Below are 26,328 nucleotides of genomic sequence, written 5' to 3' on the forward strand. Positions count from 1 at the left end.
GAATAAAATTAATAACTCCGCTAAATGTTCCTATTAAAAATGTGAACGTTTATTAATCCGTACGGAATATTAATTATCTCTATGCTATAAAAGAATGCATGTGTCGCTGGCTTTTTGGTTCGCAGTAACAAAATATTATGAACAATAATATAGCATATCAGCGGCGAGGATAAAAATTGAGATGGTGCCCTCAACAGCAATCATACCGCGACGGGTAACTCTATATAATTTCTTAACTGTAATCTTAATCAATAATATTATCATTACAAATATTACACGATCGTACGTGTTGATCAGCTCTGCTTTCGTTGTTGCAATTCTCCTCAGAATTTTTTGAAAGAAATTTAAAAATTTATCGCGAAAATACGTTTGCCAGAACGCAGGTGCATCTCAAAATATAAATCAATGCGCATCTTAGATGCATATCTGACATATATGCGGGGGATTTACATTTCCAATTTTAACATAAGATACAGCCGTACATGCATATAAATATATTTCCGTATCTAACCACTACACTTATCCCTTATCGCTATCGCAATTTTATTAAATACGTTTGGCGTTTTTTAATCTTATCTATCTTTTTACAAGATTGCCCGTATTCGTTTCATTTGTCATGACTCTTTTTTTCAAAAAACTCTCAAAGTGACGATGAAAGATTAACAAACGCAAATTCAAATATATTTTTATGTTTTGCATTTAAATAATTATATCTTTTACTCACTCTGTATGAAGAATTATTCCGATCATCTCTCTCGGCTCGACAAGTTTAAAATAAGATTTCAAAAATTGAAATGCAAAGATCTATTCTTTCTCCGTTTTTCTGTTATGTTTAAATGTCTATTTGAAAATGTCTATTAATTATAAATAAATAAATAATTCTATAACATTTTTGTGAATCAATGCATTACTGCATTCTCGTTAATAAGCGACAATGTGTGATAACTTTTTTCTCACATGTAAATATAATTTTAATTATAATAAAAAAATCTAAATATTTTCTTATATCGGATGCCGAGATTTTAAAGCAAGTCGAATCGCAAGAGAAGAAAAGGAAAAAAGATATCGAGATCGGGGCACATCTTTGCTCTATGTTAAACGTCTCTCGCGTCTTTAAATTTTTTTTACCTCAAGTCCATAAGCCTCGTCCAGTCAGTAAAATGAACAGGACGTCTAGGAAATAAACTTCCTACGACAGAAATAAAAAAAAAAAAAAAAAAATATTAGCTTCTATATTTTAATGCTGTCGTCGCGACAATTATAATCGACAAGAAACGTAGAAACACGAAAGGTGAAATCAATTTGATCTCGCGCAAATCAAACGAAAGTAAAAAGATTTATAAGAAACTTAAGACAATATAGATCGCTACAATTAATGCTAAAAGTAAATCAAACAAACCCTTGAATTATAAATAAAAAACTATTTCTGTGTTATCGTTGTCGTGTCTTTTTTGTAACGTGACTGCCAATAAAATTTGTCATCTGTCCAATCGATTTGATTCCTTATTGCTATGCAACACGGTTCGACTAAGGATGAATTAGCTTACTGTTCCTTATGCTAATCGACATTTCTGCTCTCGCAATATAGCGCTAACTTATGTACATTCAACTTGGATCGCATCTGGGATCATATCATGCACCAAACGTCAACGTGCATTCGCAAAACCATCGCTTAGATTGCTTCGCTTGTGTCCATAGAAATCAAATGTCTCTAGTTCACGGATATGTCAGTTACTTAATTCAAACATGCAGAAAAATGTGCGCGCATATTAAAATAAAAAAAAATAATCAATAAATCAAACGCTGTAATCTTTTTGTGTAATTTAAAAATTATTTATTAGTAATTAATCATTGATAACTTTTCACGAAACACTTAAGATACATGCAGTAAACGTCTAAAATTTAAATAGTATGGTATTGAAAAAATTTTTTAACTTTTTGTAGAAAAGTTATCGTTACTATATTTGTAATAATAATACATATATATATATATATGTAATATTTACATTATATAATAATTTTTAATTGTACTTTTCAATATTTTCAAATTTTATAGGTATATTATTTTATTACTATATAATTATATATAATAAAATTAGAATTTAGAAATTAGCCTCGATAGAAATATTGTAGTATCCAAACTTTATTAAAAAAACAATACACATTATTAAGATTATTATGGAGATTTTATTCAAAGAATTGTATGATACGTACGGAGTTTTACGTGAGATCTAAAGAAGAATTCAGCGTGGAAAGGTGATTTCAACTTCAATAGAAATAATGCTCGCTGTATGCATAAAGTATCGCATGTATTTCCCCGTGAGTGGCACCAATCAATGAAATATTATATTAGATTTTAAATTTACTTGATACAATTTTTTAAATATTTTTTTTCACAATAATCGTCAAATGGAAAATAGATGGAGTAACTTTGTGGTTTTTTATCCGCAAACTTTCTCTATTTATTTTCCGTTAGTTCGCAATTGCAAGTTCCGCAATTTTTCTCTATCTCTCTTTTTTCTCCCTGTCAAACATATACTGCTTCGTCAAAATCGAATAAACTCAAATAATGTCGCATCTTTGATCTTCATCGATTGTACGCGTAATTCGTTCGAATAATCGGACACCAATCTTTTTTCCACGAATCTTCCAACATAGACCTGAGTCCACTGAAAAATTCATAGAAAAAAAATTAGATGAGTTCTATTATTAAATATAAATTATTTATTGTAACAAGTATAGTTAGTTATATGCAAACGTATATGAATATGACTAATAAGAAAAGATGAGAGATTTCGAACAGCAGCCTATTTTGTTGATTTTGTCTTATTCCTCCTAGCGACGATAAGGATGATAATTGTTGTTGGTACTGGACGATGATCCTGTGTAACCCCTTTGGGGGCCACCGGTGTAGTTGTTGTCCGTTGTTCCTGGTGCAGCAGGAACGCTCGAAGATCCGTATCCTGTATAGAATCGCACAAAAGAACATAGTACTACGTGCCAGGACGTGGCGAGAGGACGTAACCGGAGTAGGTGGTACCAGAAGTGGCGCGTGTTATTTTAGAATAACTCAAAAGACTGATCTTCATTGGGTGATCTGATGATTGAATATGGAAAATGGAGGAAGCTTAACTCTATGCAATCCAAATTAATACATAGATAATTAAAAACAAATGAATTATAATAAATATATTTTCATGTATTGTGTTGCGCATTTAAATTCTTCGCGGATTTACGTTAGTCAACACAAAATTGATATATAAATTTACATATTAATAAAAAATTAATATATATATAAGCATCTGCGATAATCTTGTAATAAACGATACTCCCAAAAATCTCAAATTAATATGGAAATCGTAAACTAATCACAAACTAATTGTAAAAAATATTTAAGTATACAATATACACACACATACACACACACACACACAATTATACATACATATATATATATATATTGTATTGTACTTAAATATTTTTTACAATTAGTTTAAGTGATTAGTTTACGATTTCCATATTAATTTGAGATTATTAGAAGTATCGTTTATTACGAGATTATCGGAGATGCTTAGATAAGATATAATAATATTCTTAATGTGATATATATAGAACTGCAAAGAGTTAAAATTAAAGAATAGAATTTGCAGAAAAGCAAAATCGATTTAGAGAAGAGAATGGAAAAAGCAACCAGAAGAATCGCCCTGAAAGGCTTCCGCAAATTCAAAATCTAATAGATAATGGATATTTGAGACAATTTATCATTTGATATAAATGCATGTTTTTTTTATCAATAACAGCATATTGTAATTATAAAGACAATTCTAAAAATTCGGAAAATTTAAAAGTCAATATTACTAAAAAAATTTTAAAAGATGGAATAAAGTAAAATTGATAACTCAACAAACAATGAAAAAGTATAAAAATTGAAGTAGAAGGCTCTGATACTGAATATCCACAAGTAGAGAGAAGCGAGCTAATTAAGAGCCAAGCACGGTAAACGGTACGCAAATTATTCTTTCCTATCAAGTATTATTTATTGTACGTTTACGTTTCGGTCCTAATTTCGGACCGTAATCTCAGCAACTGTCAAATACAAATAAAAATAAATCTTATAAAGCATAGATTATAAACTCAAACCCTAACAGTTTAAACATTTTATACAATGTCTCCCACATAACTAATCAAAACCAACAAAATGTAATCTCTTCCTTAATAGTTGGAGGGAAGCGACTCAATACGCTTGTTTCCAATGTGACAATTATTGAGATTCACAGATAGAGACATGCACGATTCAATCTATTTTTATTATATGTATCTTTCACATTAGCAAAGTTTAATATATATTCCGTAATGTATATATTTGTATATGCAATAATTTTGAAATAGACCATAATCCATGCTTTATAAGATTTATTTTTGTCTATATTTGACAGTTACTGATGATTGATGATGTAACCAAAATTGGAATCGAAACATACAATAATACTTAATAAAAAAGAATAATTTGCGCATCGTTCACCGCGCTTGACTCTTAATTAGCTCGCTCCCCTTTACTTGTGGGTAAAAAGTATGATCCACGATATAAATAAGTTAGATGAAATATATATTTTCTATGTGTTCTTTCGGAATTAAAATGAGAAAAAAACTACGTTTAAAAAAATTTAAATATACAAAAACCATATTTTATAAATTGAATGCCCCAAATTTACGAATTTCAATTTTCATAATAGATTTTTTCTAATGCCAGAAATTATTCGTTCGAAACAAAAGTAACGTAAGAAAAGATAATAAATACATAAAAAATGTGCAAACAAAAAAAGATTAACGTATTCCCTTCCTTTCATTAGATATATTTCTTGTATTTATAAATACTTAAAAAAAATGTATATAGTGGAATATACTCTAAAATCACTCTTCTACAATCATATCCGCGTCAAAAAAAAAAAAAGAAAAGTAAAAGAAAGCAGAACAAGAGAACACAGAACAAAAAAAAAGGCAGAAAATCATCAAAGCGTATTTATCCGGAACGAATTAAAAATTAAAGTGAAATCAGAGGGTAGCAGGCTAAAAATATAGTCGTGGTAGTATATTATGTATAGGATATGTATCTCGTGAAACGATCCGGGTCACAGGATGGATGGATGAATGGATGGATAGGTGGGATAGACAGAATTTTGCGAGGATTAATTTAAATTCGAGAGCAAACAGACTAATCTCACCGATCTAGAAAATCTCGAAAGAAGTTTTACATACATCTTCTTGCCGGGTTCGAGAGATCCGAGTGTGCACAGCGGTTGACTCATAGGACATGCGAACGAATTTCGAGTCGCGCGAGTTCGTGATTAATTTGCAAAAAAGGGACGCCCGAAAAGCGGGTCAACGGGGTCGCACTGACCTTACATCCGTTCAGAGTGGGGCGCAGACACAAAACCGGAGCACCATCACGTCGACGATTTATCGATCTCCTTTTAACGCTTTCCAACTCAATTCCACCTGTATTAAAGACGACATCTTCGCGTCTACAAAAGTATCTATCGATTAAAGATCATTGAATCGAAAGAACGTTACTTTCTCAAATTAATTAAATGATGTGAGAGCAATCAAAATATCTTATTTAATAACTTATTCAATTGATAATAATTTGTGTGTTCATGATATTCTATCTATTTCTGACAGAAGAATTAAAAATTTAAATTATATTATATATATATATATACTGATACATCGAGTAATAAAAATAATTATGTGATAAGCCGAGTTTTCTATATTTCTTTCGTCAAATATCGAAATAAATATGTTCACGATATATTAGTCGTAAATTTGCTAACTTATAATATTTGCAATTGAAGAGCGTTAAATGGATATATCTTATGTTTTTATCTTTTTTAATTACTTATATTATACTTTTTAATTATTTTTAACTGTTAATTCCTTAAGACAATTTATAGAGACATTATCACGATTAAAGCTAACACATGTATATCCATAAAAAAGTGAGACATATTTTAGGACTTAATACAAAAAGCTACTACACTCTAAAGGTTAAATGATAAAATTTAATGTTAGCTTAATAATGAAATCGTACAGCTAACATTAGACGGTGGCTTAGCTAATCTTACTATATAAACCGCGCGCGAGCGCATTCATTCTAGACTAATTTAATAATCCTTATTTAGTAATCTTACTGCGCGCTAATCTCGATTGCTGGAAACGAGCTCAAAAAAGTCACCGTTTTATAAAATTAACAAATGGTAATATATAATCATATATGTAATACCCGTGTAGAGATTCCGGCCGGAAGTTACAAGCGTTATTTGCATCCATTCTCTCGCTCTCTATCACTCTCTTTTTCTCTTTCTCGCGTCCATTCGCGCACTTATGAAACTTATTTCTCTCGTTTCTGCGTTTCTCTCGGCCGTTTGGACATCGGTGTTTTTTAGCGTCTATAGGGATGGTAATTCGTGTGTTGGGTCAAGGAGAATCGTTGGGGACCCGGGGCTGCGTCTCCATTAGGTACGAAGGTCGGACTTCCGGTTTCGACGTTTTTGAATTTAGGGATCGGGAGGGCGTCTGCGGGAGAAAAAGGAAGGAGAGATCGTTAAAGCTCGTTTCATCTTTTCTCTCTCGAGTGCCACTTTCTCTCGAGGAGCACCGAGTAAGATTCGCAACAGTCAAGGGTAGTACGAGATGAGAAAAAAGGAATTAAAGGAGAGAGAGAAAGATTCGTTTTTCTCTTTGAGAACGGTCTTACTCCAAGTAGCTGAACACGGTCTCTCGAAGCTCCTAATTTAACCCTTTAACCGAGTTTTTGTTTGCATAACATTTACACTATACTATGTATATATATATATTATATATTCGTTATTAATCTAAGTCTTATCTAAAATTATTGTTTAAATATAATTATATATTATTTATCGATTAAGTATATTATGACGCGAAGGTAATTTAAAAGCACCACACACGATATAATATACAGATTGTGTCATTGTATTAAATAACTCGTATGGATTATAAATTTTTAGATAATACATACATCGTATTATCGAAAAATTTATTGTGATTTTATTCAACTGAAATTATCTTCGTGCCATTTTGATATCGATTCACTGTTAAACGGCCTTGAGACGGTAATTTACATACGTATATCTACATCTATATATACGTATAGATTATATCTATATACTAATATATGAAACTATATTATTCTAATGTATGAAAATTACACATATATTAAAATTACGGACGTCAGATAAATGTTTTAATTGCCTGCCCGGTTAATGGGTTAAGTTTTACGATATACTTAGAGATTAAGCTTCGATTTATAGTCATGTCAGCACTAAAGATTAAAATGATACAAACATTTTTATATTACGGAGTTAAAAAACTAAAAACTTATTTCAATTACGTAACTGTAACTTTCCTGTATGTAAATTAATTATCTTTAAACACACATAAATATAAAAGTACTGACATACACATGTCAATACCAAGCCAACTCGAAATTGAGACTTTCTGCAATTTAAAAAAAAATACGAAAGACATCGTTGCAATTTAAAAAACGCGAAAGAAATCTCATCGTTAAGATAGATTATAATTATATTTACAATATAAGAGCTATTCTCACTATAAAATTGCACGTCTCAGATTCGAAAGAACATGGCGGGATATAGTGGGACGCGCATAAAACACTGCACCAATTTAAAACTTCTCTCCACCGTTTCGGATACGTTCTGAATCAACAAAAAAATCCCCCCCAAAAATTCGTTCAATTTCAACATTTTTTTAACAGTGGACCACCTCTATAATTTTGTTCTCGTTAATGATAGAAACACCGTGCATACGAAAATTGCCGCAGTATGAATGCAGAAATTTTTTTCAATTTAAAAAGCACGTGCTAAAAAATTCATGTCAAATTTAAATTCTTATTATGGAGATATCACTTTCTTAATGAGATATCCTCCGCACAAGATTGAGGGTGACATTTTTCGTTTGCGCGCACGATCACGTATGCACAGTGGAAATCGCAATGCATGAGGTAATTGCAAAACAGAAGCGGCAAAAAGAAAGTAGAAGGTCACCTCGCATATCGATGCCGACCGCACCGATTCGGGGCGATCGACGAAATTGATCGGCGGACAGGTGCATCATGATTGCAATCAAGATTCTAAGCAAACTCATGTAATCTCTTTTCTCCCGCGCTCTCTCATGCTTGCTGTCATTCGCACATTAATAATATGTTTCTTATGAAAAAAAAAAAAAAAAAAAGATGCCTAAGAAAGAAGATTTACTCGATCTAATCGCGCACTGGCACTCACACACAACATCCCGCGATAATATAACTTCTAAATATATTCTAATATATGATATAATCGCCACTGAGAATAAAAATATTTATGCTGTGCAGTGTTTTAAGTCTTTCAAGCGCATGATAGGAAAATAATAAATTATAAGTAATTACGTAAGATACGATCTAATTTAAGTGAAGGGATCGAAATTAATTCGATTGATAATATGCGATTGATAAAACTCTTTTTTTTTTCATCAATATCATTTTCTATTTAATCATTCCTCATAATCTATACCAGAGTGTATTTTTACGAATAATGATCCATTCTTTTCTCTATATTATATCATAATAATCAGCATATCAACTTATCATCATTATATCATTATATATATATGTATATAGATTTATATATATATATAATATTATATATCATTATATTAATATTATTAATATATCTTAAGTATCAATTAATCAATTAATCCACTAGAAACACCATTAAGTATATTAATATATATATATATATTTATATATGTGTGTGTGTATTCAATGAAGAATAATAATAATAATAATAATAGCAGTAATAATAATCATAATAATAATAATATAAGTAGTAATTGTAATAGTCGTAATAGTAATAGCGGTAATAATAAGTAGTATACAGTAACTATCATAATAGTACTGTTATTTTATGTGTCGTCGAGAGTGGGAGGAGGAAGTAAGAGCTTATGGTGTATGACGTACTCGTATGATGTATAGCGTGTGATAAAAACATGTATTTGTCGATCTATGTATGAAACGTGGTATGTATGTGTATATGTGTGGTTGTTTGTACTTATTTACCGAAAAAAAAATTAAAAAACAAGTTGCTCATGAATTGTTATGTGTTATTTACTCAATTACGTGTATGCAATTAATTGATATAAGAAATATATACGTATCGCGTAAAATAAATATATTTCTTATACTTGATACAATCAATTGCAGATGGATAAAATATGGATAAAAATATTAAACAATTCGTGAGTAAATTTACTTGTTTCTTAACTTTCCTCGGCAAGCGTATGTCGGCATGTGTGAAAAACAAAAGGGAACAACGAGAGGAAATCAGCGGAACGAGTCGACATCTTCTCCTGCTCTGAAATCACCCTATCACCTTTAACGATTATATCGACCTGATTGATACCCCTCTATCGAAACTACATCAAAGATTCGCCGTGATTGTAAAAAGAGACGAATGCACATGTTTTTCTCGCACACCTTTCCCTCGAGTACGTGTTCCAATCTTTGATTCACACTTTTTCGCCTAATCATTCCATCTTCAACTCTTCCAAATGCACCCATCGATCCTTTTATCCCTAACCCGAATCTAATCTATATCAATCATCAATGTGATCTACTTTTTCAAGTACCTGTTTCATACTGACATCGACATTTCTGCACATCCCTCTCGACGCTTCAAATTCCTGCTCGTGTCTGATCTATGTATATTTTGATACGCGCGACTCACTTAATAACTCGTTTTTATTTTACTCTGCGATTTTATTATTATATCACGTAACATATTCTTTCCACTACCGTCCCATTTAAGTCACTCGCGCTCGATATTTTTACCGCTCATATGTCTACAATATCTATATCACTCTGAATACGATGGCGTATATGAGGATTTTGCAGAAATATTTTTAAAATTAATTAAAATTCTGTGTACTCTAAGAACTCCCTTCATTTGTCGTTCGTCCACATCAATCCTCCGCCGGTCTCTCCCTCATACATCGAGTCAGAGATAACATCGCTAAAATTAGATAACGATCGTTAATTACTTTTTAATTACACCAATCCACCTCTATCTCTTCCTCCATTCTCTCGCTCTCGTAGTGTTCTTGCCTACACACAGGATGCTAATGTCCTGACACAGTCGAGTTCGATTTAACGACCGTTCCTTGTCCCTCTCTTGACGACTACCGTCACGCACATGCCCTCTACGAACCTACGAAATATGTTGCATTTGTCGACAAAAAGATATGTGGCGAAAAGAAAAATAGATACACAAAGACACGATCGCGAGAGAAATGCAATAATGATCGAGGATCTGTTTTTCTGTTTGATTTGTGATCGCAATTTTCTTTTCTCTTTCGTTCGAGATTGGAAGGTGATATTCCTTCCGACGAACGGCAGGTTCGAGGGGCGTCGATTTGGAAATATTGCGCCGGCACTCTTCATCACATCTTCGTTTTAATAAGCACTAACGGTTTTTAGCTATGTTTTTTTTTTTTTTTCCTTTAATGCAAATACTTCCTACATACTATACGTAATGCAGCTTAATAAACTTTACTCTGTTTCGCGTGGTTTTTACTTAGTAAGATTTGGCAAACCTTAAACCTGATTTGACGCGCGTGATTTCACGCGCCACTTGTACACCGTACAATCTATGCTCCTGTATTACTAGAAAGTATGTACGTGTGAGCGTCTCTCTCAGTGTGTATATATATAAATGTGTCTGTCGTTTGGTTGTTAACGTCGAATATTTACGTTCATGCTGACTCGTCATCTCGTAATCATTCATGCAATCATACAGCCCTTTTGCTCCTTCTTTTTCTCAATAATGATTCTTCCATACCGACTTTTCTGTTCGAGAAATTGGATTTATACGTCTTTTTTTAATTATATACTCTTTCTTAAATTATCCATTATCCTCATTATCAAAATCTCAAATAATCGACATGATGGAATTACAAACTTGTAATTACAATTTTCAGTTTTTTTTTTTTTTTTTTTTTTTTTTTTACGTGAAAAGATTTGAATCGATGAAAATATTGATCCGATTTTTTATTTTAATAAAAATAATAAAACAAGAGTTGATAATGATACAATATCAATTAATTAAATCTCATAAATAATTTTATTTATTAATTTTTTAATAAATTTTTATATCAAAGACTCGTTAAAAAAAAAAAAATTTATTCGATTCTTCCAATCCTTCGCACATCATCAGTCACTCAATCATCGCACTTATCAATTCATAATCGTTAAAATCTCGTCAATCACTCGGTAACATTCTTTTGTTTCACACGCACGACTATTCATTTCATTCGCGCGTTTCGTTCTGCCTGTGATTTATCATATATCCCACTTTACTTTCTCCCGTCATCTTGCTCTCTAACAAAAGAATTAAATTACAACGACTTATATAATCAACGACTTAGATACGCTTTCCTTTTTTGTTTTACTTAAGAATTACAGAATAATTATGATTCTCACGAGAACACAATGGTTGGCATTTGTTGTTTCATTAAAAATATTTCACTTTTCCTATTTTAATACTTGTCTACAACGGCCTTATTTCGAAAGTTACAAGTTTAATTAATTAATTAGATAATAATCGATACCCTTAATTATTGACCCTATGCGCCGTACTCTCCCTCGCCCGCGCTGTCGAAAGAAGCGGGACGATGGGTCTCTATATATATAATATTGTGTTTATGATAATTAAAACGAGTCAAGTGAGTTTCATTAATTATTTTTTTTCCTTTCTGCGTTAAGGTACTCTGAGATATATAATCGTTAATTTATAATACATTTGTACACAACTTATCCCTTAATCAATAATTATATCGATTTACTCCTATGACGTCTCGCCCAAGTTTCCACATTCATTCATCTTTCATCCCATCTGTCTTCTTCTGTCACCCCTGATCGCGACGTCTGTCTAACGTCGTCGATTTTAAGACACGATTTCAAAAAGAGCCCATGCGAATATCGAAATAATGTTCGTATCGGTGTGAGAGAATAAAAATAAGCGGTTAACTTTGTTTCACGCGTAGCTAGAGCAATTTATTTTTAGTATTTGCTTTAAGTGTGCTTGCAAAATTAAAAAAAAATTAGTTGTTTCAACATTACTATAGCTAAATATTTAAAGTCGTCATCAATCGCAACGTGATGCAATGTCGAGAACCGCACTCGAAGAAAATAATTAATTGATCAATCGTTGATTGAGGAAAAAGAGAAATTTTTTTCACATTTATCCTCTCTCTCTCTCTCTCTCTCTCTCTCTCTCTCTCTCTCTCTCTCTCTCTCTCTCTCCGTAATTATTTCGCGTTACATATCGTCCGAAAAAAAGAGATGTGTGTGTAGCACTTTCGGTGTGTACTTTCTATCCTCGTTATTATTTTAACATGATTTCGGCCTTACCCAGTTAACCTTACGATTGCTTTTTCGTAACAGCTATCATCCTTAGGCGGAGGTAACGAGTTTATTTAAACAACTTTTTTTTGTCCATTTATCGAGTAAACTAGACCGTAAGACATTATAGAGATAGCCCATTAACTATTAATAACAATAAACGCGAACAGTCGTTTATGACCTTACAGCCAGCTTCCCTAATTAATTACTCCGAGGATGTGATTTAATTAATTCCCAGTCTTATTCCAGATACGTCTATTTATCTACCTAACCGAATCCAAATCTTTATCGCACCCAACTCGTTTCACACGGTATACCCACACAACATTCGGCTGCACATAATTCTTACAGCGTATAACGATACCAATTAATTTCTCACTCCCATTGATCGATCCTAGTTACGTTTTAAACACGCCCACTTTATTAAATCTAAGCTACCCCTCACTCCGTCACACGCGCCTCATTATTCCGTAGCCTCGAGAAGCTGTCAATATAGTATTTTATTAAGCAAATAGTAAAGCCATGGCTGATGACAATTAATTAATTAATTAATTACAAATAGAAATTAATAACATCAGTACAGTTTTCTTTATTTATCTCTCTCTTATCCTTCCGTCCTCTCATTTTAAGTGATACTAACGCGTTAATAGTTAATAGTTAATTAGTGATAATTGTAGCAGTACTCTCTTTGACACTTCTTTTATCTTTTAATAAGGTTTTGTTTTTCCGCTTTTTTTATCCTAAGCCTAAGTGTCACGGCAATATTTCCAAATCGAGTTGAAGCGCACGAGCACACGACTCGCGAGGAGAAACAGCAAACGCGCGCGATTGTTATTAATGATTTTTCTCTTATTCAGCTCGATAAAATACGCTGACTACTTGTCATATTATGCTTCGCGATGACCCTCCTGGTTAGTCCTGATCAAAAAAGAAGCACCAGACACGGAAAGGGCCACCGCTCTTGTGTCTCCACGAAGGGCAGTGGTCGTTGGACGTATTTTACTCGGCGAAATAATGCGTTAAACTAAATAACTCTATAGCGTATCTGCTCTGTATTAAACGGAAAAATTAAGAGCTAATAGTAATTTCGGCTTTACGAGCGATCGGAATCTAGTTTCTTCTTCCGTTTCGACGAAACCGAAATTCTGGAATGAGCAAACTGTATAAATCTTTCTATCTCGCAATTCAAAATAATTGTTACACCGTAGTGGATAATTAAACCCCAAGATTGCAATGCGAACCGTTTTGATATCGACTGCCAACTATTCTCCTATTTGACGAATTTTTCAAGCTGCTTCTCGGATGAGAAAAATTTTGACAAACCAAATTTTGACAAGCAAAAAGAAGCGAACGCAAGGCGCACTATACACGATATCCGAAAATGCGTTCCAACCACCAACCGACCCTAGGCTCGCTGGGTCAATCGATATAACACACAGTTATCTCCACTGTGATTATTTCTCTATGTTAACGTACACGCGTATAGTAATGCGTGTGTGATGAATGAAAACATCAAACATTAAATATTACGTTAAAATACGAACAGTTATCTAATTAGTTACATGCGCATACAGATTCGTAAATACTATTTATATACTCATTGTCAGTGTAGTTCGGCTTAATGTATCCGCCATTGTTTGCTTAATAAATGATGTGTACGATCCCATCAATAATAGGAGAAAACGCGATATCCTAATCAGTAAAGTTCTCCAAGCGTTGCTTGTATATAAATCTTCCCGTACATATATGCGCCACCTTAAAAGCGTCTACGAAGACGATGTATGTGTGTATTTCGATTTTTCGTATGTCACATTTGCGTCGCGTCCGAATCACAAGTGTAAAGAATTTTTCGTTTAAATGCAAAAGGTTCGACATATTAGCGAGCTAGATGAATGGTTGGCAACACTGTTATAAACTTTACAACTACGAATTAAAACTAAAAAGTAATTAAATACACACATTTATAAATATAAGTCAATTTATTCATAAAAAATAGAAATAAAATATTTGAAAACACTTGCATTACAAATTTATAGCTCATTGATTTAAAAGCAACGTCAATGCAAACAAGACCAATACGAATCAAAATGTGCATAAACAATACAAAATTATATTCAAATAATTGAAAACATTTTATAACATTTAGGACACTAAAAAATCTAAAATAAATGATTGAAACATCCCAATGATCTGATTTAAATTTAAAAAAAAAAAAAGAAAAAATTGTTTACGCATCAACATCGACATTTTGGGCTCGCTTAGATCTTATACGTATAAGAAATTATATTTAACGCACAGATTTGCTACATCTCTGACAAAAACTTTATGATACCTTTTGCCATAAAAGTTCATCTGCAATTTCGAAGTTTGGGATCAACAATTCCTGAAAAAATTGGCTCAAATGTGTGTACCTAAAGTGTGTTTATCTGTAACATTAAATAAAACAAAAATTTGGAAAAACATTTTATATAATAACATTAGAATAAATATGTATTGTGTGTATAAAATTTATTTTAGAGAAACGTCATACATTATTATTAAAATATATTGATATTATTAAAGATTTAAAGAGTTGCCAACCATTGTACGGTAATATAGAACTCTTGTTCGCACACATATGATCGCGATTGGTCATTTAATTAGCCATTAGTAGTAGTTCCTTAATTAAGTTCCCATAGCGATCTAATTACAGATTGAATGTACCAGCTAACGTTAACCATAACGTTCTATACGAAAGATAAATTATTGATTCACACAAATTTTCGTTTATCCTCTCTCTTATTAAGCTGTGAAATGCATTATTCGATCTATCATCGCGCATTTTTGACATATTCTATGTATCGTAGAATAAAATTTACACGTATCATATCTCTATCTTCGAATATAAGTTCATATATAGTATATATGTATATATATATATATATATATATGCATATGTAACCAAAGTCTAATTAAATATAAATCCATTAATTATATGAAACCCTCGTCGCGCAGTCAGTTCTTTCGTCAATTAGTAGAATTACAACTAGTTTATGCTTTACATCGATCTATTGTTACGTCCTGGCAATGTGTGTTACGTAAGTAAACGCGCGTGTGTGCCAGACTTAATTATTTATTCATTCAAACGGAATCGAATATTGTGTTACACGTGATACTCCCACTCGGCCCTGTGATACCTCTAAGAGTTACTATTAATTAATTAACTAGTACTTAAACAAGAAAGTGTTTCTTTTCGGGTCCCAAGTGACTTAGAGACTGGCTTACTTAAGAGAACGGATTAACTGCATGTTACTAAGACTTTCCGACTGCTTTAGGAATTTACTTTCGAGTTTTGCTTAGAATACACCCTGACAGATCGATTGGGATATAAATATATACACACACCAATCTCTTCTCGCGGTTTACGCGACGCGATCGCAAATGTGACGTGTCAAGTATAATAATATCGCGAGATGCTAAAGGAAATGATGTTTGTAATAGACAATGGCAAATTGTCGATTGTTCCTTCCAAATATCATACGTCACCGTTCCTTCTACTGTCTCAAACTTCAGTAGTCTCAGTTGCAAGAAATATCTTGGACGCATGATTCATTGTGTAAAGATGGAGAAAAAACGACAGATGGATCCAACTTCCCTAACAAGAGATCGATAATTCTCTTTCTCTATATTTGTGTATTCTTCTATATACGCATTTTATCCTACGCACACATTCACTAAAATCTCAATTTCAAATCAACACCCATCTATCTTGTATTTCCATAATTAAATAAGAATAATCGTCTACGATTAAGCAAGTTGAAAGCGTCAGTCTCGATTTATGCATATTATATCGATCCGCATTGATCGTATAACGTCATCGAATAGCCTAAACCTTATTTCTACAACGATTGACGAGAAATATTCTTGCAACCAACATTACTCCGACAACAGCATCGATAACATTTCGTTTATTCTTCTTTTCAACAAACGAAAAGAAAAGGATAGTGTATGTATTTGGTATGTGGTGAGACTGTGTATGTATTTAAATATTATATATATGTATATATATATATATATATATGTATCCACCTGTGTGTGGTATACATATATGTATATGTATGTCGAACATACGCGTGCACAAATAATCGTGCATACAATGTACATACCTTTAAAAAAATACTTATAACCCTTACCGAAATACGCATATATTTTTAAAGGTATACATTTACACGAACTGACATACGAGTGCGTGTACATACACATATGTCATAATGAATATATATAGATACATGATAGAGTATAGCATGTAAATATGTGTTCTTATCAACATAATTTTTATGTTGATTATTCAGCATTCAGTAATCATAGTTATCATTAATACAAGTGCGACGAAAAAATTATGCTTTTAAATAACTCTTATTTGTTTTTTAATCCTCACTCTTTCTCTCTCTCTCTCTCTCGCTCATTCTCTCTCTCTCTCTCTCTCTCTCTCTCTCTCTCTCTCTCTCTCTCTCTCTCTCTCTCTCTCTCTCTCTCTCTCTCTCTCTCTCTCTCTCTCTCTCTCTCTCTCTCTCTCTCTCTCTCTCTCTCTCTCTCTCTCTCTCCCCCCCCCCTCTCTCTTTCTCCCCCCCCTCTCTCTCTCTTTCTTTCTTTCTTTCTCTCTTTCTTTCTTTCTTTCTCTCTTTCTTTCTTTCTTTCTCTCTTTCTCTCTTCACTTCAAGCTTCTACATCCTTCCTTCCTCTCTTTTTATCCTATCCTGTTTTTCAATTTTGGCTTTTTTCTTGCAAAAAAGAAATTTAAATAGAGACCATGCGCTTTGGCCTGGAACGTACATCTAAGTGTTGTTCGAAGGATGTCCGACTTTAAATCTCATGAGAATCTTATAATCAATTATTATTAAGCTTTTTAGCTCTAATTAAATACAAAAATTTTATTTTAAATATAAAAACTTACAGAAGTTTTAAAATAATTCAAGAAACTCCCACAGCTTTCAAAAACATTAAAGCTTTTCTAAATCTCAAATATTTTTTACACAACAATTCTTGTTAAAAAACAAGGTAAAAATAAGATAAACTCGCCAAAACTGTAGTCTAGCAGTCGTGGCACGCAAAAAGGAAAAAAACAAAACAAGATAAAAACACTTTTTAAACAAGAAAATATTAAACAAAAAAATAAATCTTTTTGATAAGTACTTTTAATTTTTTATTTAGATAATAAAATTTATTTAGATAATAAAATTTATTTAAATAATAATTTTAATTTTAATTTAAAGGTTAATTGTATAGCTTAAAATATAAACATTGATGGTCCGATAATGTATTATTTACGCGACTTGAGACTTTCGTCCGAAATTGCGACTAGAGATTAATATTTAAATATTTTATTTCATATAATAAAATCAGTAATATCTGAAAAATTATATATTTGCGTATTATAGATGTACCAAGTTTTTTTCCGCAGTGGAATAAACTGATAAATAAATATTGGTGGAATATTTTTTTCATCGCAAACGTGAATCTTCCTTGTGCGGAATGTTTCTAGATTTACTGCTTATGCAACTCAGCGATTTTTAGTCAGAATAGTTTAATTCATTATTCATCAGATATACTAATTTTTTGGAGCAATATTTTAGAGCAATATTTCGTTGCAATGTCGAAGTGGAAAATCGAACATCCTCTCTCAACACAAAGAGACATTAAATTTGGGGCACTAGGAATAAGACGGATAGAAAGCGCGCGAGCGTAAAGATGTCATTTAACAACTATATTCTTATTATTCGAAATGAGCGTTATAAGATACCCATCATATTTTTTTTTTCCAGAAAATCGCATATCGCATATGCAAAGAGCCAAATGCGGCACAGTGTTGTGATACTACTAAACTTACTATCATAAATTTTTCTCATTTTTTTTTATTCTCTATTTTATTCTATTCACGTTTATAGCTCGTAAGGGGACACACGACCTTACCAATACAATGCTAAAAGTTTACAAGTATACAGGTCATGTTATTAATAATTTCATTTATTATCGTTACAATCATTATCAACTTTACGTCTATTACCTTATTACTTCACACTAAAATATGATAAAAGTAGATCGATCGATTCTCTCATCGTACCATGTGCGAGATATTATTATTTTAAAGCATCTCAACGACTGTAGGAATTTTCCATTCCACTAAAATCGAAATAACCTTTCGGTCGTTCTCGAGCGAAGTAAACGGTAGCGTTGATGTTTCCTCCGCGTTCAACAAATTAAAAATATTCAACTTTATATTATTTTCCCCTTTTTTAGCTTTTTTTTCAAATAACGATCTAGTAGTGTCTGAGAATCATTAATCTCTCGATCATATGTTTCGAGATTTGATGATCAAAATAATTACACGTTTTATAGAACTTTATTTAATTATTTCATCTTCTAGCTAATTTGTCCAATTCGCTAATGCACTCGTGGTCTTTATCAAAAATCGCTAATCACTCTCCCGATATACTCACTTCTTACTGTGTGTATTTACGGATTTGTGTATGTGTGTTTGTGTATGTGTGTAAAAGAATAGTGTATATGATAAATATATCTGTATGTATCTTATCCCGCTAATCGACTTTATCCATCCTTCCCTCCTTCTTCTTTCCTCTCGTAATATTGAAATATCTTTTGCTCACTGTGCAAATCTTAACATAAATATATATTTTAGAATTTCCCTTATATGAAAAACTCACTTGTTTAAATTCCTACATTGTGTTTTCACATTACTTATATTTGTTTAAGACAATGATTACCTTGCTCTATCAGACTCATAGGAGAAAATCACTTTGTAATTATAATTTAATACCTTAACTGCTTCTATATAAACGTAATTTAGAATATCTTGTGTGTATGTGTGTGTGGGTAACACATTTATATTTTTCTTATATTAATTCGATTTGAAATTATTATTCTTACTGCCTTATACTCGCGCCCAACACGCACGGGCGATTATCACATCTGAGTACAATATACCGGCGACCTCTTCTTTATTATCCGACCTCGCGTATCGTCTTAATATGATTGAAGAAAAAGAAAGTTAATGAAAATTTCATCAAAATTTTAAAAGGAAAATCATATGTCGAGTTTTGCTTTTGATTCTGTACGAAAACGAATATTAAAATGATTTGTCGATTAATCGCCCGAAACAATGTAACAAAAAGTTTAGATTTGATAACAGCGCTACGAATGTATTCTTTCTTCTTTCTCAATTAAAATTCGGTATTATCGCGACACAATGATGTTCGTTCTTCGATAGATCTTACACAGTTTTGAAAGAAAAAAATCTTTCTATCTGTTGGTCTCACTTATTTTGTGATGCAATCGTATTATAAATAATAAAGAAGAGGAACTGCGCGGTGTTCTCGATTTCAAGGGTTAATAATCGCTTGATAAAAATGCAATAGCCAATAATTACACATCGTCATATGTTATCAACTAATTATAAGACATATACTAATAGTTAAAAACGGCAGGAGAAACTCATGTGTATCAATAAAAAGTGTTTTTTCACAATAGATTACGAATAATAAGAGTAGTTAAGTGTAATATTTAATTATACGACCAGTCTTTAGTGTGCGGGACGTAAAAATATACGCTTAAACGTTAAAACAGACATTTCGCGACGTCCCCGGGAATTATATTTATATATTTAAGGACATTTATTTAAATATCAAAAATACTTAACGTGTCTTGCAAAAACTTAACCCGCATGCTATGCATTTAATGATAGAATAAACAAGATCAACGCGCATTATCTAATTAAGTTAATAGAGAAAAAAAAACAATGACCTAACTTATTGTTAGTGGCTGTAATATTCGTAATTTATTTCCTTTTTATTTTATATTATATTTCGCTATTAATCGTGTAAAAAATGAATCAACACGAAATCATCGAAATGCATGAAAAACGCAGAGAGGCATATATAAATATGTTTGTTTGTAAAAAGTAATTGTAAAATTTTTTATTTTCGTGACTTGAAAAACGAGGCATTAACATAAAAGACAAGAAGCGTGTGTAAATGTGTTTTTTTTTAATAATCGGCAGTGCACTTACATTAGCCATCATAAGTTATAATAAATTATATCAAAAATTAAGTGATTTCAGATATATGTATATATCGATAATGAAAAGTAAGCAAATTCGATTTGTAATTTATCTATTCTTGTTGTGAAAGCATATAGAATAATCTAACTTTTAATTTTTAATAAAAACTTATAAAAGAATAATAACATTAGAAAAAAGTGATAATTCGAGGCATTCTTTCCTCGTTTCTCAAAATCGTGATTATTATACAAAATAACGGTCTTCAACGGATGTTAGATACGTTGATTTTCTTTTCAGATACGTTTTCTAGAAGAAAAAAGAAAAAAAAATAAAAATGAGATGCCTTAGTCTATGTAAACAGGGATGACAAATTGTCGAAAGCATCGCGTAAAAGATGTTTCAATATTGAACTTAGGGCCTCTTTACGGAATATTTGATGAATAGCGTGTAAGTGCCCGCTTAAAAGACAAAAAAAATAAATACATATGACTCGGTAAGAGTAGATGAACTTAAGATAGGGAGGAAGAAAAAAGAATTCTCTCGCAGAAACAATAATAAAAAAAGAGAACAACAACAACCCTGAGAGCAAGCCGTACAGTTCGCGTAACCGCGAATGAGGCAGATAGTAACAACGGCTAGAGAATCAAAGTATATCTTTTCTATGCTACTTATTACATTAATTAGATGCGTCATCTCGATATTTAAAAATACTAATAATATTGCGTTTTAAATATAAATATATTATCTGTTATACAATTAGAGAGTAATCGTTAATATTATTCGAATAGATTCTTGCCCTTTTAGCTAAAAATGATCTTGCATCTTCTTAATTCCCGATCCGTAAAAAGGTCCAAACATAATCATGAGACGAGCGTTCGCCGTGCATGCCTTTCTGATCAAGCGAGCAATCATGAATATCTTAAGATATCCATTATCACAATCACGATATACTGTTCGCGTTTGACGATAAATTAAATAACAAGAATCTGTCTTTATCGATAAGCGGAGTAAATTTTCTATTGAGAGTGTAATGCATTTTGTGCGACATTTGGATACCCCTTTATCATTTTCCGGAACTTTTTTTTACCACGACTTATAAAATGAACTTTGCGAATTCTCCCCCTGCTCTCTAAGCATCTCTTGCCTTCGTTTTTTATACGTCTTCCATTAAATTCCATTAGGCATTTTTCAAAAAAATTGTACCATCGTAATAGTCTAAAATGTATGTATATACAGTTTCGCGCCACAGGCAACTATTAAATCTTTGTAATTCTTTTTTTTTCCCCTTCCCGTCCCCGCACTAATATTTAAATTTATTTTATCCATCTGAGACTCGTTAATATTGTAAATTAATTAATTCATTTATATACCAATCTTCAACAAACGCATCGATTATATTTACGTGTTCTGTACAAATTAAATGTAACCGCGTTTCCTTAATACCTCGCACATATTTAGACTTTAAAATTCACGCTTTAACTTTAGTTAAAAATCGATAATAGTAAGAAATATTATTAGTAATAATTAATATACTATTTCTTACTTTTGCATCGTTATTTATTGATGTTAATTTATAAAATAAATTGTTTTAGACACGTCGCTATTATTTTCCTTTCTTGCAAATTAGGTTTAAATAACAGGTTATTTACCCTAACAATCCCGAATAACCAAATGTTTTGCCACTTTTCAACTATGTATTTTATTTACAAATTTATTTATAGTTTTTCATAATTTTTTTATAGTTTTATATTTTATAATAATATTCGATAATATATATAGTCTATATTTAACATTTAGTTCCGAATAATATATTTCATAATGCATTTAAAATTAAATAAGTCTTGAGTAATCTCTCTGTAATACAAGTAAATAAAAATTTAAATAAATAATAATTGATTGAAGTTTTTCATTGCTAATTTATATAATATTATATATATATATATATATATATATATATATATATATATATAAAAGACTACAGATAAAAAATAATAAAAAGTGATAAAACATTTCGTTGTTATAAACCGTATAAATAACACGTTATTTAAACCTAATCTGTAAGAGAGAACAAAAAATAATAGCGATGTATTTCATATATATAAATATATAGAGAATAAATTTGGACAGAAAGTGTGTCGTAATTATAATTCATTTTTATGTCACTTAAAATAAAACCTTGAACAAGCAGTTTTATGCTACCAAAAAATTAATTAATTAATTTTTTTATCTGCGAAGTGTGTACGTGTTCATAAGTGTATATGTTATCTGTATGTGTTTCGTTTGTTCTTACTATAATAATTAATGTGTAAAATTGGTTGTTTGATTGAGCTCTCTAGTCGCATTTCGTTTTACGTGTTTAATTGTGTTATTGCGTTGATCCCAGAAGTTTACACGAGTCGCGTTTGTTAACGTTTCGCTCGTCATTTCTCTTCATCCGATATGTACAATACCGGTTTTCCCTCCGCGATATATTTTTCGCAGACGAAAAACAAGTTATTATACAAGATTTCTAATCAAATGCAAATTGACTTTATATTCGAACTCGATATATCAATCGATATATCGATAATAAATATTGTAATAAAAAAATTAGCATATACTATAGCTTTAAATGTATAATATTCAATACTATTGTCAGAATATACACCAAACATTAAAATGATATATGAATGGCGCGAAACGAACATTAGACGGAAAAAAAACCCCCCCCAAAAATAACATTCAATCATCTTGCACTTAAGATATAATAAAATCTTACACTGTCATAAACTGTTCGATAAACAAAAAAAAATGGACAATGATAAATTACATTATATGAGATCACATTTACGACACTTAACGAAATTGCGATTCTTTGTAACTGTAATCTATTAATTATATCTTTATGTGATAAAAAGTCTATTTACTTGGTGAATTATATGTATATATTAGCGTAATACTCGTCATCATCGACAAAATAAGACACAACGCGACCCGCTCGGTAATTAAACATGAGCATTTCGAGAGCACTCTTCCGAAATATTCCTCGTTTAGATCTATGGTAAATCCTACAGAGTAAATATAATTAAGTCATATATTTAATCAGGTAAACTTTTCAGGTCAATGTCCCCTACCGAGATATATCCACACGATTACAATATACCCTTCCCTCCACCTTATATCCATCAGTGATCTTGTTCTAATCATCTAAAATTTAAACACTTATAAGCACATCATCGTACAATATTTCATAATTATCGTCGACAATAATAATAGTGTAATAGTAATAGTGCAATTGTAGTACTTGTAATAGTAGCAATAGCAATAGTGATAAGAGTATAATAATATTTTTATATATAGTAGTAATAATATAGAATTAATTATATATAATAGTAACAATAATAATCGTAGCCTTAAACGTGCCTAATAATAGCTATTATAAATCGGAGGTAAAAAATAAACCAGTTTCCACGTGCATTATGGTATGGTCGAACAGAAGCCAGTCCGACGACCACACGTAAGTTCTTATAATACAATTTGTAAAAATATTTGTGATTGTTTTTTTTTTTTCTTATTATCCCCACCCTTTCGCACATTGATATTATTTCCAAATTATTTGGAAGAGTAGGAAAGCAGTCGCTAAACTAATTTAAGGAATTTATCGTAAACAAGAAAGAGTAGAAAAAAGGAACTGAGAGAGAAATACGTATTTTTAAGATACTACTAGTGATATGACATAAAAGTAAAAAAGGACGCCCGCAAAAACCGCATCCTGCTGAGTGTAAAGATTCATATAGATTATACAATACACCATATTAAAATGATCTATATATTTTACACTATTCTCTATAGTCGTAGGTCAGCCTGTGATCATCTTACTTAATTATCTGATTAATTACTCTCGTTATCAATTTTTTTTCCTTCAATTATCCGATATAACAACTATTTAATAAATACAAGATCGTGGAGGGACGAGTGTCTCGAATGTGCAAGTCATCGCGCTGACTTTCCATTGGAGACTATAGTTTAAATATTTCTTTCGTTTATTCTTATCGTTTGTGTTACCGAAGTGCCTGTTAACGATCGGGAGGTGAACAAGCATCGAAATTTGTGCCTGTTCTGAGAAGAAATCCTCTCCAACTTGAGATCTTATTCACCTCCGTAATAAATGCCATTATCGATTAAACAATTAGCATTTCTGACTCTTTACGCTCGCTTTTATTTTACTCATTCATTTTACTCTTCTACAGAATTCGCTCATATTATGTGTATTATTCTTAGAATACTTCTAACATCGCACTTTCTTCCTTCTATCCTAGTGCCATACAAACTTCGCTTGCATCATGGGTGTCTATTCTAATTCTGTCGAGCTGTTTTGTTCTATTTTATTCAATGTAACTTTAAGAAAATTTATTTCTTCTTTTTTTATCCGAAAAGATCATGGGCCGTTCTCGCGAGCGATCAATAAAAAGAAAAAAAAATCTGGAAAGAGCCTAAACACCCCTTCTATTCCTTGACGCTTCCGTCTTCCAAGCTGGCATTTTGATATTCTCAAAAAAGATATTTATTTATGTATGACCGCTCGCAAACGACATACTGGCTTGAACAAGAGACATTCTTTGCGTCTTTTATCGTCCTTTACGCTTGCAAATTTTAGCAACTTTTTCAGCAAGTACTTTACAACTCTAATCGTAACTCTAATTTACAGTTTCTACAAAAATATGTTACATAGCGCGGAATTCCTTAAACAGATACTTTTTTTTTTCTAAATAATGACAATCCTAATGCACATGATAAATAGGTAAGTGACGCAAAACAGCAAGGAATGTCTCATCATAGCGCAGATTTCACGATCAAATACAGTTTGCAGTTGTCCTGAATATAAAGTAAGAAATAACCCACGAGCAAGGCCAAGCCATTTAGCGCATCTCTCCACCATGAGTCAATTAAAATGGTCATGAGGTGGGCCACTCTTTGAAATCAAAGCCTTGCTGACCGGGTTTAGGAGCGCTGGCGGCATACCCACCTTGGTTGCTTTCTCCTCCTTGATACGAACGCTGAGGATAGGTGGTGTCGGCGTAATTACTATACGCAGAGTACCCAGTGTAATCCGGAGTCTTAGCCGAACTGCTGCTGGACCCGGGCGCACCTGAGCCGGTGTTCTGCCGCGAATACATATCACCTGGAACATTCGTTCGTAACATTAAATCATCACGTTCATCTAACCAAAAGTTTAAAAAAAGAGCTAATTTCTAGCGGTTTTTAAAAATGATATAAGAAAATAAAATAAGTTATAAATGTAAGTGTGCTTCAAAGAATACTACAGCAAATTATTTTCAGTATATAATTCACGATATATTACGTAAACTTTTTTGTATTATTATTTAAACGTAAATATGCCAATACATGTATTTTTTTTTATCTACATGTAAATTTATCTTATTTTCCTATATCTATCATATTATAATTAAAATATAAACAATTAAATATCTTTACTATTTAATAATACTCTTGATATTTTTGTATAAAACAATAGCAATCATCTTATTTAAAAAAAATTTGTTCTTATAATTAAATGCAGTCTAAAAAATTTATTAGGTGAGTCAACTGAAAATCTCAAATATTTTTTATCACGTAATTTATTGAATACAAAAGGTACACACTTACATTATTTTTCTACATAGTCTCCATGGCGTGTAATACAAGTGTCCCAACGCTTCGGAAGTGCATGGATACTTCTAGAAAAAATCTTTTACCTGAAAGCGTAGACATTCATGCCGCCAACTTCACCTCTTTACCTAAGCCTACGCTCTCAGGTAAATAA

The 26,328-nt window shown here is 31.6% G+C and overlaps 1 protein-coding gene across 8 annotated transcripts in view; it reads right to left on the reverse strand.

Annotated features, from left to right (window-relative positions):
* Positions 1-26,328, reverse strand: part of Hrb27c (Heterogeneous nuclear ribonucleoprotein at 27C) — a 58,233-nt gene that overhangs the window by 20,845 nt on the left and 11,060 nt on the right. The window contains exons 7-8 of one of the 8 annotated variants that reach the window (XM_083044310.1): positions 25,531-25,686; positions 34-1,189 (exon numbers count right to left, since the gene is read on the reverse strand). In XM_083044310.1, coding sequence (XP_082900436.1) covers positions 1,125-1,189; positions 25,531-25,686 — 221 coding nt within the window. In that variant the 3' untranslated portion in view covers positions 34-1,124. The other 7 variants (XM_083044309.1, XM_083044307.1, XM_083044315.1 and 4 more) reach the window with 7 other exon arrangements.

The sequence above is a fragment of the Prenolepis imparis genome, unplaced genomic scaffold (assembly GCF_030444845.1).
Source record: "Prenolepis imparis isolate NDT839.2.m4 unplaced genomic scaffold, iyPreImpa1.0 SCAF_8, whole genome shotgun sequence".
Taxonomy (NCBI): Eukaryota; Metazoa; Arthropoda; class Insecta; order Hymenoptera; family Formicidae; genus Prenolepis; species Prenolepis imparis.